We start from the raw sequence: 14,122 nt of genomic DNA on the forward strand, positions 1-14,122 counted from the left end.
GATATTTGTATGTTAGATTAAATTGAGATTGTTAACCCCTTAACGTTGCTTTCCTTAGTAAAGCAGATCAAAAGAACTTGGGCTTGCAGAATTCTGTGAGCTGATTGTTGTTGGTTTTTCACCCCCACAGCAGCTGCTAGCCGGACTGTTGAAACAGCACTCCATCCCTGACCAGGAGTCTGCCATGTCTATATTTTAAGTTACAAGATGATAACTATAGACTAGCTCTATGAAGGTAGGATTTGTTTTTGTTTTGTATTCTCAGCATCTAGCACAGAGTCTGGTGTTTGCATTGTGTAGGAGCTTCATAAATGATTGTTGGATTAGACTGAAATAAATTTCATCTCCATCACTACTATCTTAACTAGTTAGCGATTTCCCACAGTTCCATGCCCTCCTCCTCTCATTATAAAACTAAAGAGGAGGAGGGTGCTATATCATGCTCTTTACTCCTACTGACCTTGTAGTTCATTGGGACAAAACTCAGGTGTTTTTCAGAGAATGTCTATCTAGGCATATCACCCCATCCTATCCCGCTGAAGCTGACTGAACCCAAGTATATGCCTTGACATTTATCCCCATTAAATTTCATCTTATTCAGTCCAGCCCAATGTCAAGATCTTCTCAGATCCTGACTCTGTCATCCTTGTGGGTTAACATTCCATTCCAGCTGTTTGGATGCTATTTATTTAACATGGAAAACTAATGAGGTTCCAGGACCATCATGTTTCAACAGCTCCAATGTAGTTCCTTTCTTTAAAGGGGAGATTGTGTTTTAAATACACATACAATATAAAAGCAGGAAGCACTTGTTTAACAGTTTCTGGACCCATGTAGCCAGAGCCAAGCAGGTGTTGGGTGCCCCCTCCTTCTAGTTCAGAGAGAGCTAAGTGCTCGGCTTACACTGCTGACAATTTATACAGCTTACAATGGCTAAAAGAATGGCTTGTTTCCAGTCACAGACCCTGCTGCCCAGGCACAAGAGCTAAAAGAGTCATTCTCCCTAGACATGGCATGGAAGAGAAGAAAGACAGGAGGGAGGACCGGCTGATCTAGACCAGGTAGACACAGAAGACAGCTGGTTTGAAAGAGAGGAAAATGTTTGGGTGAAGGCTCTGGGATCTCACTGATTCAATGTGACCTCCATGATGTTCACCCCAGGATTGCGGGACCACTCAACGTTCTGGAGGTCTCAATTTCTCTTACCCTGAGAGGGCACCAGGGGAACACTTGATACTGAGCATTTCACATGGTGTTTTGAGGTTTGTGTGGTCTCATCTGATCCTCCTAAGAACCCAGTGAGGTCAACGCTATTCTTATTCCCAGTTTACAAAGGAGCAAACTGGGCTTCAGAGAAGCAAGATGACTTGCCCAGGGTCAAACAGTTAGCAAGGTCTGGGTCTCCACTGCCCTGCCCAGCTGCCTCCCTGGGCCGTCTTGTCAGCTCTGGCCCCTGCCACAAGACCAGCCCCTCACCCACTCTCAGCACACATTCTCTCGATGACAACCTTGACTCCTGAACTTCTTCCTGGTTCCCCACTAGTCACATGGCAGAGCCTGCTGACACCCACAATGCACCTCTCCATTATTATCACAATTAGACACCTATCTCATAGAGCAGAGACAGTGTAGAGTAAAACCAGTTTAAAGAGGCCTTGATAAGAGGGTCAAATAAGCAACATCATCTCAAGGACATTCAAGGTTAGAAATGGAAGGACCAATAACAGAAGAAAAATGGAAAAGATCTGCAAAGATTATTATAGCAAACTTTATCCAAGACAGTGGAACCATTAGTTTGTCAGCTCTTCCATTAGATTGTGCACTCCTTGAGGGCAGAGACTGGTTTTTTGCCTCTTTTTGTATCTCCAGTACTTGGTACAGTGCCTGGCACATAGTAGGTGCTTAATAAATATTTACTGATTGATTGGAACCACAGAAAAGGACATTTGGACCCTGATATCACAGGCTCCAGGGTGTTTACGGAGAGTAGAAATGACACAAAGAAAAGTAGCCAATTAGACCAAATACACATAGAGGAGAGCCATGCTGGAAACAATGCAATTGTGAGCATGCTAACATACTGATATACACTGTATCTGAAGGAGAGGAAGGTGGGAAACATTTTAGCTCTTACTGATACAGAAAACATACCAACACTTACCCACATATATACCAATTCTCCCATTTTTTTTCAAAATACCCAACACTTGGGAAAAAATCATTTATATTATTACCCAAAAAAATGTACCTGTAAAAAAAGTCAATAATCACTGATCTTCTCTTTTTTTAAGTTCAGTTGGATTTCACAAACAATTGCTAAGCACCTATACGTGCCAGGCATGAGAAACAAAGCTAACAGCCAAAGAGGTCCTTCAGAGAGGATACAACAAGATCATGAGGAAGCTGGTCCAAAGAACACTCAAAGTAACAAAAGGGAAGCCTGCCAACAAGAACCAGGGAAGTCTCTCGGAGGAGGCATCTCAGCTGTGCTTTAAAGGAAGCTGGAGATTCTAAGGACAGGAGGGAGGAGGAAAGGGTTCAGAAGGGGTAGACTTTGGGTAAAGGTATGGAGGTGGGAGATGTAACAAGTACAGGGAATTCTGTGAAGGAAAGTCATTTAAAATAGGACTGGAAAGGTAGGTGACAGCCACACTGTGGAAGGCTTCAAAGTTTGCCCCAGGACTTTGGTTTTTCAATCAATCACTTCCTACTATAATTCTCCCACCACCACCCATGTAACAAAGAATAATCGAGTGACACCAAGCCTGAGCCGCACTATACACTCATCCCAAACCCAGAAGTCTCTGCCAAGGAGAGGAAAGTATGTCTCAACATCGGCCATAATCAAACAAGGCGCTGGGGGAACTCTGAGGGGTGGTTTAAATGCCACTTATTGCAGTCCCCAGGTGAACAGATCCATCCTGCTGAGCCAAGATCACTCACTCACATGCACACTTTTCCATCTTTTAAAAAACCTCCATAGAGTAGGATTAGCAGTTGGTAAAAAGCAAAAGTTAATAGAACATGTACAATCATTACAACATCTTGGTGGGGAAGAGGGTAATGATCCTTGCTTCACCTTGCACGCCTGGCATTACTATTTTGTTTTCTTATGTTCTTGTTTATATAATCAAGGATCTTTACTCGTCAATAGAAATGAAAATAAATTTATTATCAATTTTTTTAAAACCTCCATAAGAGTAACAGCCTCTGTGTGAACAGGGACAAGCACAGCAACTTATGATCAGTCCCACAACTGCCCGAAAGGGGCAGACAACCTAAGCTCACACTGAGCTTGTTAATCGAGACCTCTGTTAAAACACAATGCCGCTTTCCAGGTTCTCCTCTGTCCCCCAGACCCTGTTCCATTCCAGCGTCTCCCCAAGGAATACATCAAATCATTTGAAATTCCTCAAAAGGCTTCACAGCCCAGAAAACTCTGCTGGATGCCCCCTGATTCCTGATACCAAATGGGGCAGAAGGTTGTCCAGCAAGTTCTGTGCCAGCTCCCATGCCAGGCGCGTGCCTGACGAAGGTGACTGACTGCCCTGGTCACAGTGGAGCCAGCCAGAGTCCAGGTGAAGGGAGGAGATCCTAGCCATGGCGAGGGCCCCCAGATGGCCTTTTGCTGATTGCTTTGAGCCCTGGGACTCACCAGAGCCTCCAGGAAGAGATCTGGAATCAATCAAAAGACTTTGGCCTCCACAATCCACACAAAAAATCCAGGGCCCCTGCCTCTACACCCCAAGGCACACCGCTTCCTGCTGGCAATCAAAAGTGTGCACCTTAGCTGGAGGGTGCTATGGGCTGGGCTAAGCATATTTGCCCAGTGATCACACAGATCCATTGAATAAGGCCTCAACGGGCAGCACCGAAGAGTAGTTTATTACATCTGAAAACTGAGACGATATTGGAAATCATTTTTACAGTCAGATGTTTCCTGTTTCTGGTTTCTAAAGTGGCTTTTTCCTTCCCTATAGGGCCTATGAATAAAACGAGGGCTGGGCCCTTTCAGCACCTGGTCTGGGCTCACCGCTGGCATTCTGCCCAATCCCTTAGTGCCCTGGGCATGCCATGAACAGAGGGCCCTGTGGGCACAGGAAGGTGTCTCCTTGCCATTTGTGATGGCTGGTGGAAGCGTTGGATTGACTCTCCAAACCCTGAAACCTGGAAGAGGCAAAGGAATGCGGGAGAGGAAGGAGCTGCCACGAAAACATTAGCCCCTTTACTAAGCAGAAAGAGTCATAGCTGGGGTAGGGCAGTACTCTGCTACCCTGAAGAGGACAGACACTGGCCCCAAACAGCTTGGCTCCCATTCTGAGCCCTCACTGTTAAGTCAAATTAATTAAGCACCTACTATGTGCCAGACACTGGGCTAAGCACTGGGGATAAGAAGAAAGGCAGAGACAGTTCCTGCCCTCAAGGAACTCCCATTCTAACAGGGGAAACAACACGTAAATAATTATGTACAAACAAGGTATAGACAGGATAAATAGGAAATAATTAAGAAAGGGAAAACATTAGAATTAAGATAGATCGAAAAGGAAGTCAGGGAAGCCAGAAGGGAGAGATGAGGAGGGAAAGGATTCCAGGCATGCGACACAGCCAGAGAAAACACCAAGAGGTGGGAGATAGAGGATCTTGTGCACTAAGTGCTGGATTCGGAGCTGAAGAAACCTCTGAAGCCGCCAGCCTGGCCCACCCCGGGTACCGCCACCCGAGCAAATCCAAGTGCCTCGTTGCCATCCTTCTCCATCGGGGTTCTGCAAATGAGCCGCCATGCGCCATACTGATTCCCATAGGGTTCAGGCTGCCTGGCGTGGGAGAGGGAGCTAGAATTGAGACTAGAACCTGGGCGAGAAACCTGGGAGCATAGCCAGGAGAGCGTAGCTATGGAGAGGAGGCAGGAGAACTGAGCTCTCAGCTAGTTAGGGCCTGGACTGACAGACGGCAGCCCTAGAAAGCTCTAGACAAAAGCATTTGTATAACTCAAGGAAGCCAAAGGGAGTGACCTTCGAGGAGGCGGCTCTCTCCACAGGTAGTCATGCAAGGAAATGACTTCATTCATAGAAGGATTAGCTACTACACAGAGAGCCATTTTTTTTCTCCTTTGGGTACCTATGTACCAGTGGATGAAGCTCTGGACCCCTTGTGGTCTATCTGGGCCAAAGCCTTGAGCAAGTCCCCTGGAGGCCCAGACAGGGAGGGATGGGTCTGGCCAGACAAGAGGCCTTTCTCTCCACAGTCCAGGTCTTTTCGAACAATGGAATGGGTACTCGCATGGAGCTCCTCTTGGCAACCCAAAGATGATTTTTTAAAAATCAGAGATATGGAGAAACAAAGACAGAAGTAGAGATGAAAGAGAGAGAGAGACTGGGAGAGACAGAAGCAGGAAGGCAGGGAAAGAAAGACACAAGGGAGAGAGAAGGGAGGAAAGAGCGTACGAGGAGGTGGGAGATTTCAGTGTCAGAGACTCTGAGAAGACAGGTCCATAGAGGCACAGCCAGTGGAGCTGTGATGTGGCCCAACTGTTTTGGATTTCCATTTGGAAGAATGTAAGAAAAGCCTCTGACCCAGCAATCCCTGTGCTTGGCAGACACCCAAAGGTCAAAGACAGCAGCAAGGGCCTAACACGTACCAGAATAGTCAAAGAACCACACTTTTTAAAATGACATTGTTGTTAATTGATACTGTTCTTACACCACAATGACGAGTAGATTCTCTTCCCTTCCCCTATCCCTCATGTCATTCAGTCATTTCAGTCGTGCCCGATTCTTCTCAACCCCACTTGGGGTTTTCTTGGCAAAGATAGTAAGTGGTTTGCCATTTCCTTCTCCAGCTCATTTTACAAATGAGGAAACAGAGGCAAACAGGGTCAAGTGACTTGCCCAGGGTCACTCAGCTAGTAAGTGCCTGAGGCCAGATTTAACTCAGGTATCTTCCTGACTCTATCCACTGTACCACTCAGCTGCCTCTCTCCTCACTCCTCTTCTCTCCTCTCTCCCTCCGTGGTTCCTCTCCCTACTCCCTGTTTTTCTGGGTTTTTTTTTTGGAGAGTCTTCCAATATGAGACTCTTCAACTTAAATAAACTATGATTATAAAAGCTCAGAACACATGGTAGCCAACAGGCTAACTCAGCCCAGGGTAGACAGCACCTGGCCCTGAGAGAAGGTAGAGTAGAATATGTGAGCAGGCCTCCTGGCACAGTTCTGTTCTGAACTGAATGCATCACACAGAGAGGAGGGGTCAGAAGTAGCCAAGTGGATTCCTCTCTTTGTCCAACTGCAGGTAGTGAGGAGAAGGCTCCTGGCTTGGTTTGCCACATCCCTGGCAGGGCTCTCTGGGGATCACAGGGAATGAAAAGCCTCCTGCAGAGTAAGAGAAGGCCTTGGGCTGCCTCAGCTTTTCAAAGAGGGGGAAAAGATGGTCTCAGTGAACTGCAGACTGGGAGACTCACTTTGATTCATGACAAAATTGGCATGGGATGTTTTCTGAGTGCAGAAAAAGAAAAACCATAAACCCTCAGGGCCTGCAGGGTTAATGAGGAACACATTAGGCCACACTCGGAGCAGTACCTAGTGAGGGGATGGTCTAGAAAAAACAAGAACAAAATTCATCTGCAAGAACAAAAGGTCTGGAATCACAAGGGAAAGACTGAGGGAAAAGTATGATTGCAGGGAGCACAGCATTACCAGACCTTAAACTATATTATAAAGCAGTAGTCATTAAAACTATTTAGTACAGGGTTAAAAACAAAAACAGAAACCGAAAAGTGCTCTATCATGGAACAGACTACATAAATAAGAAAGAGAAGCAAGAAAACAGTGGTCTAGTATTTGACAAATAGGAGGACGTCTTTCTTTGACCAAAACTGTTGGGCAGAAATTAGGCTTAGACCAACATCTTACACCATCTTAAAATGGGTACATGGCCTGAATATAAAAGGCCACAGCAGCAGGAGGAGGAGGAAGAGGAAGAGGAAAAGGAGGAGGAGGAGGAGAAGGAAGAGGAGGAAGAGGAGGAGGAGGAAGAGGAAGAAGAAGAAAATGAGATAGACATTCTAATACATTGTGTGTTGGGAAGGGGGGGGGGGTTGTTCTATTTTTTGGAAGCAATCGAGGTTAGGTGACTTGCCCAGGGTCACACAGCTAGTAAGGGTCTAAGGCCAAATTTGAACTCTGGTCCTCCTGACTCCAAGGCTGGTGCTCTATCCACTGTGTCCCCTAGCTGCCCCCAACAGATTGTTAAAGGAGCTGTGAAATGGTCCAGTCATTTTGGAAAGCAATTTGGAATCGTGCAAATAAAGTGACTAAAATTTCCATATCTTTTGAACCTGAGACTCCATTACTAGACTTATACCCTGAGAAAGCCATCAATAAGAAACAAGTCCCCTTATAGTAAAAAATACTTATAGCAGCACTTTCTATGATAGCTAAGAATTGGAAACAAATCGATGTCCATCAACTGGAGGATGGCTATACAAACTATAGTATAGGAATGTAATGGAATATTACTGCCCCCTGTGAGAAATGATGGGTATAATGAATACAAAGAAGCATGGAAAGAGCTATATGAACTGATGCAGAGTGGTGTAAGCAGAACCAAAAAAATATACACAGTGACCACAACAATGTAAATGGAAAGAACAGTGACACAGCAAAAAATCAAAACTGAATGTAACAAAATTATAATGATCAAGTGGGACTCAAGTAAAGAGACATGAGAAGATACCCCTAACCCACCCCTTTGTGGAGGTAGAGGGATCCACAGGGGTTACGCATAGCACAGGTTTTGGGACTTTTGTATTGACCTTTTTCCTCCTCTTTTTCTTCTCCAAAAAATAATATTTTTCATATGGAATGGCTGTCAGGGAGAGTGAGGGAGAGGGATACATGGAAGATCACAGTGATATAAGAAATAGAAGTTAATTTTTAAAAAAAGAAAAAGACAACGAGATGAGACATGTTTTACAACTGGCTAAGAAAGAGAATTCTTAAATAAAAAGAGAAGGCAATTATAAAACACAAAAGAGGCAAATTCCATTACATAAAGTTAAAAAGCTTTTGCATGAATAAAATCAATGAATACAGAATGAGAAGAGAAACTGGAAAGCAAGAAAATATTAGAATTAAAATTTACTGATAAAAGTCTGCTATCCAAGATGCATAGCAAAATGACCCACACATAAATATGTACATAGGAACATACACAAATGTGTTTTAAAAAAAACCCTAGAGTCATTCTTCAACAAAGTTATGAACAGATAATTTCCAAAAAAAAAAAAAAGAAATGCAAACTATAAATGATCATTTAAACCAACTCTGAGGTTTCACCTCAAACCCTGCAAATTGGCCAAAATGACAAAAATCAGAACTGTCAGTGTTGGAAGGACTGTGGAAAGATAGGAACACTGAGGCATGCACAGTTGGTGAATCTGTACAGTGATCTAATCATTCCTCAGGTCAACTTGGAATTCTGCAACAAAAGTGACAATACTATCCAAATGCGTTGGTCCAGAGATTGTATTGTTGGACACATACCCCCAGGGAAGTCAGACAGAAACAAAGGTAGATAGATATACCAAACTATTTGGAGAGTGTTCTGTGGCATTAAAGAATTGGAAAGAAAAGTGGGTGTTTATTGGACTGGAAAATGGCTAACCAAGTTGAACATAATTAGATATTACTATGTGGCATGAAAAAAATTAACATGAGGAATTCAAAGAAACATGGAAAGATTTGTATGAGCTGATGCAGAAGGCAATTAGCAAACCCAGAAGAAGAGTAATAATAACCGTCACAATGTAAAAGAAAAGATCCCTAATAGGAAACCAAACTCTGAGCATCTGAAAAAACACTGTTGAGCCACAAGAACAAAAGCCAAAATGTACCTCTCTCCTCAGCAAAAAGTTAGCCAAAGAAATGATGGGGAGAAGGGCAGCAGGGCTCCCAATGAGGAAATTCCAGGGCCTCCAAAGGGCAGCGCCTCCTCCGAAGCTCCTCTCCTCAGGTGACCAACAGGAACGCGGGCCTCAGGCAGGAAATGACAGGCCCTGGCGACCCTTCCCTCTGCACATGGAACATGCTGCTCATTTCTGAACCCCACTCTTGGGAGGGCACCATCAGGTCGGCCACATTGTAGAATGACTGGCAGACCAAAGAGGGCCCAGGATGGGGCCTTCTCCGCATAGGGAAGGGGCTTCCCTGTGCAGAAGGGCGAAACCTCGTTCTGTTTGGCCCCAAAGGGGCAGAACCAGGAACAGTGGGAAGAAGGCTTACGGTCACCACAAGGAAAATCACTGCCAATGTCTTTGGGCATGGGGCAGGTATAAAGGAGGGAAGGGATGACAGCTTCAGGCCAAGGGTGGGCCCCCACCGACTTTCCAACACTGCACCTAGGGGTCTAATGAATCAAGGTCACAGAGAGGGCAAACGTTTACTCCCCAAACTCTACAAGCCTAGACAAGCTCCAGGTCCGGAAGAGAAAAGTTTAGGCAGTGATCTTCCTCCAGTGCCCCCTTCTCAATGAACTCAAGGGGCTGCCTAGCATCTCTAGGATCAAAAACCATAAAATCTCTTCACAACCCGGCCTCCTCCTACATTTCCAGCCTTCTCGCACTCTACCCTTCTCGCCACCCCCAAGTACTCCAAAATCTAGTAACACTGGCCTCCTGGCTATTCCTGGAAAGAGACCCCCAACAGACCCTCCATCTCCTGGCTCCGGTCATTCTCTCCGGCTGTGCCCCCTGCCTGGAATGCCCTCCCTCCTCATCTCCACCTCTTGGCTTCCCTGGCTTCCTTCCAGTCCCAGATCAAATCCCTCCTTCTACAGGAAGCCTTCCCCGCCCCCTTAATATTAATGCCTTCTCTCTATTGGTTATCTCCAATCTGCCCTGTATATATCTTTTTTGTCCAGAGTTTTTTGCATCTTGCCTCCCCCATTATACTATGAGCTTCTGGGGAGCAAAGACTATCTTTTTGCCTTTCTTCATGCTTAGCACAGTGCCTGGCACACAGTGGGGATTTAATAAATGCCAGTTATCTTTTGAACAAATGAAAGAAAATGACAATTTTCAGTTTATATCAGGAAAAGAATTCTCTGTTAGTTGCATCACAGAGAACTCTACTTCCCTCAAATTGGCCACACTAAAATATACTTCAAAGGCCCCAGGGTGCAGGTCAGGTGAGCTTTGAAGTACCTGCCAACTTAGAGGGTTTTCCCACTGGGCTACCAAAGGCAGGAAGAGAAATCTGTTCTTCAAGAGGCTTCGGGGAAGGCATCTTGAGGACCAGAGAGGGCTGCTGAGCCAAGGAGATGAGGCCATTCTGGGGTGTAGAGGAGGCAGATTCCACAATGTTCCGTGATGTCACCCCTCTTCTTTCTCCATCAGCTGCAACCTCCTTCCAGAAGGGTCCTGTGGCAGAGGGGAGGTGCCTGGGTGAGAATCTGAAAGCTGTATTGCCATTACCGGGATGGGTGAGCCTGGGTAGGTAACTTTCCCTCCTCAGCTGTAAATGGAGGCCAGCAGTACCCCGTAGCTCACAAGGCTGCTGGGAAGGATTAGACTTGAACAGAATCAGGTGAAATCACCCTGAACTAGGAATGGACAAATGAGCTTCAATTAAGCTTGATATCAGGCAGTGGGGAAGGAACCTGTGGATAATGAGAGCCTGACAAGAGGGATGGAGGGACCCTAGGCCAGAAGGGGAAGGGAATAAGCACAGATAAAGTGCCTACTGTGTGCCAGGCACTGTGCTTAGAGCTTTTCACAGTATCTCATTTGAGAAAAAGAGTCACCTCTGGAGCAATGGGAGCAAAGCAGGAAAGAGTAAGGGCAGGAACGGAAGGAGTCACCAACAATTTTCAAAGTTCGAGCAGACTAAGATTCTCTTCCAAATCTAATCAATTAAACTCAATTAGCATTTATGTCTTCAACACCTGCAATGAGGCCGCACTGTGCTGGGCCCTGGAGGTCCTCAGAGGCATAAATGGGGGGAGGCACAGCCTGCCCATGGTAATAAACACGATGTATAGACAATGAAAATGCAGTGTAATGGTAGGGAGGGAAAGGTCAAAGCTGTGCCACTGGAGGAACAGGAAAGGCCTCGTGTAGGAGGATGCACCAAAGCCAAGGCTGGAACAGAGGCAGGGGCTCCAAGAGGTTTCCAAGTCAGAAGGGAGTGAATTACAAGCCTGGGGCACAGAACGTGCAAACACCAGGTGGTGGGAGATGGACTGTAACGTGGTCACCAGTTTGGCTGGAATAAAGAGCATGTGAAATCAGTCCAACAAGATGGGCAGAAGCAAGGAAGGGTAAAGAGGGCCAAGGGCCTTGACTTGGGTGGGTGTGATGTGAGGTGAGAAGAGATAAAGAGATGAAAGCTGTCTGGATGCAGAAGCAGCATCCTGGACATGGCCACCTCATTGGTGACCATCCCTCCCCACACGTGGAAGCACTGCCTGGTCACAACCCCTGCTCACCCCAGAGTCCGGGCTGGGGGCCCAAGGATGTGCTCCAGCCAAACAAAAAAGCCCACACCTACCTGGCCCCAGGAGGCCCAGTAAAAGGAGGCTTTCCTCTGAGCGTAAGAGAAAATCCCCAAAAATGCCAGGCTGGGAATGAAATTCAAGTGCTTCTGCTGCCCTCTGCTGACTGCTGTGCTTACTGCACCCCAGGGTCTCATTCAACAGCAAAATTCCACAGTGACATCATTATGAGGTACACGTCCCACAAGGAGGGATCAGCCTGGCCCTCCTGGGCCCCAGGAGGCAGAAACAGGAGCATGTTCCAAGAGACAGACTGAGTGTGACATCAGGAAGAACTTCCTAAAATTAAGAGCCATCCTAAAGGGCAGCGGGAAGCCTCAGGACGGGAAGGATTAAGTGACTACTGTGTGCTGAGTGCTTTGCAAATATCATTTCACTGGACCTTCACAAGAGCCCTGGGACATAAAAGTGCTATTATTACTAAGCCCATCTTATGACTGAGGAAAATGAAGCAGGCAAAAGTTAAGTGACTTGGCCAGGGTCAAACGTCAGGCCATCCCTCAGGTGCTGTGTGAGAGGAGACACAGGGTCACAGCTAGTGAGGAGGGATGGACCACAAGAGGGTTTGTGAATGGGGCATTGGAGAGATGGCGTTCCATCCCAGGCTGCATGCTGGTTCTGTCACCATGTCCTCTTTCACCCCTGTGTCACATGAAGAGATGGTAACCCCCTCCACATGCACAAGTGAGCCATTCCCATCTGTCCTCTCCAGCAGATCGCCCCATTACTATCTCCACTGGGCCTCGATTTCTGTCCACTGGCTGCCTCCCCACTTCCTACAATCATGCTGAGGTTTCCTCCATTGTCAGAAAAACCTCACTTTATCTGGACATCCCCTCTAACTATTCCCCCTATCTCTCTTGCCTTCTCTCGCTAAAGCCCTGGAGAAGGCCATCTATAATAGATGTCTCCACTTCCTTTCAGGTCACTCTCTTCTTAATTCTACAATGTAGTTTCCAGCATCATCATTCAACTGAAAAGTGCTCCCCAAAGTTACTAACAATTTCTTTTTTTCCTCATTTAGTATTTTATTTTTCCCCAATTACATGCAAAACTATTTTTAATATTCATTTTTAAAACTTTCCCTTCCTCCTTCCCCACCCCCTCAATGGGAAGGCAAGCAATTTGATATAGGTTATACGTGTGTAGTCATGTAAAACATATTTCCATATTAGTCATGTTGTGAAAGAAAACATAGATCAAAAAAAACCCTCAAGAAAAATAAAGTAAAAAAGGTATGCTTTAATCTGTAGTCAGATGCCATCAGTTCTCTCTCTGGGGATGGGGAGCATTTTTTCACCCTAAGTCCTTCAGAGCTGTCTTGGATCACCATATTGCTGAGAATAGCTAAGTCATTCACAGCTGATCATTTACAATATTGCTGTTACTTTGAACACAGGACATTTCACTTTGTAGCAGCCCATACAAGTCTTTCCAGTTTCTTCTGAGAGCATCCTGCTCATCATTTCTTATAGCACAATAGCGTTCCATCACAATCACACACCACAACTTGTTCAACCATTCCCCAATTGATGGGCATCCACTCAACTTCTAATCATTTGGCCCAAGAAAAGAGTTGCTATAAATATTTTTGTACATGTAGGTCCTTTTTTTGTTTTTTTTTTAAATCTCTTTTGGTATACAGGCCTAGTAAGTCAAAGGTCAAATGATACGTATGGTTTTATAAGCCTTTGGGCATAGTTCAAAATTGCTCTACAGAATGGTTGAATCAGTTCACAACTCCACCAACAGTGCATTAATGTCTCATTTTTCCCACATCCCTTCAAACATGTGTCATTTCCCTTTTCTGTCATGTTAGCCAATCTAATAGGTATGAGGTAGTACCTCAAAATTACTTTAATTTGCATTTCTCCAATCAATAGTGATTTAGAGCTTTTTTCGCATGGTTATAGACAGCTTTGATTACTTCATCAGAAAACTGTTCATATCTTTTGATCATTTATCATTTGGGGAATGGCTCTTATTTTTATAAATTTCACTAGGTCCTCTAAATATTTGAGAAATGAGGCCTTTTTCAGAGAAACTTGCTTCAAATATTTTTTCACTATACTATTGCTAAACATATTTCCCTCCATCCTATTTCCCTCCGTGTTTATTCTATTCTCTCTCTTCTTTCACCCTGGCCCTCTTCAAAAATGTTTTGCTTCTGGCTACCACCTCCTCCAATCTGCCTTCCCTTCTACCTCTCTCCCTTTTTCTTACCCCTTTCCTCTCCTACTTCCCTGTAGAATAAGATAGATTTCTATACCCAATTGAGTGTGTATGTTATTCCCTCTTTGAGCCAATTCTGATGAGAGTAACGTTCACTCATTTCCTCTCACCTTCCCCTTCTTCCCCCCCACTATAAAAGCTTTTTCTTGCCTCTTTTACGTGAAATAATTTACCCCATTCTACCTCTCCCTTTCTCTTTCTCCTGCTGCCTTCCTCTTTCTCACCCCTTAATTTTATTTTTTATATTTTTATCCCTTCATATTCAACTCACACTTGTGCCCTCTGTCTATATATAATCCTTCTAACTACTCTAATGATGAAAAAGTTTTTATGAGTTACAAG

At 45.0% G+C, this 14,122-nt stretch overlaps 1 protein-coding gene across 6 annotated transcripts in view; it reads right to left on the reverse strand.

The window, feature by feature from the left end:
• Positions 1-14,122, reverse strand: part of ST3GAL3 (ST3 beta-galactoside alpha-2,3-sialyltransferase 3) — a 135,098-nt gene that overhangs the window by 95,636 nt on the left and 25,340 nt on the right. For 3 of the 6 annotated variants that reach the window (XM_036756278.1, XM_036756276.1, XM_036756277.1), the window contains exon 3: positions 10,200-10,415. The exons of the other annotated variants lie outside the window; for them this stretch is intronic. In XM_036756278.1, coding sequence (XP_036612173.1) covers positions 10,200-10,415 — 216 coding nt within the window. The remainder of the gene's footprint in view (positions 1-10,199; positions 10,416-14,122) is intronic. 6 annotated transcript variants of the gene reach the window in all.

This window comes from Trichosurus vulpecula, chromosome 4 (genome assembly GCF_011100635.1).
Source record: "Trichosurus vulpecula isolate mTriVul1 chromosome 4, mTriVul1.pri, whole genome shotgun sequence".
Taxonomy (NCBI): domain Eukaryota; kingdom Metazoa; phylum Chordata; class Mammalia; order Diprotodontia; family Phalangeridae; genus Trichosurus; species Trichosurus vulpecula.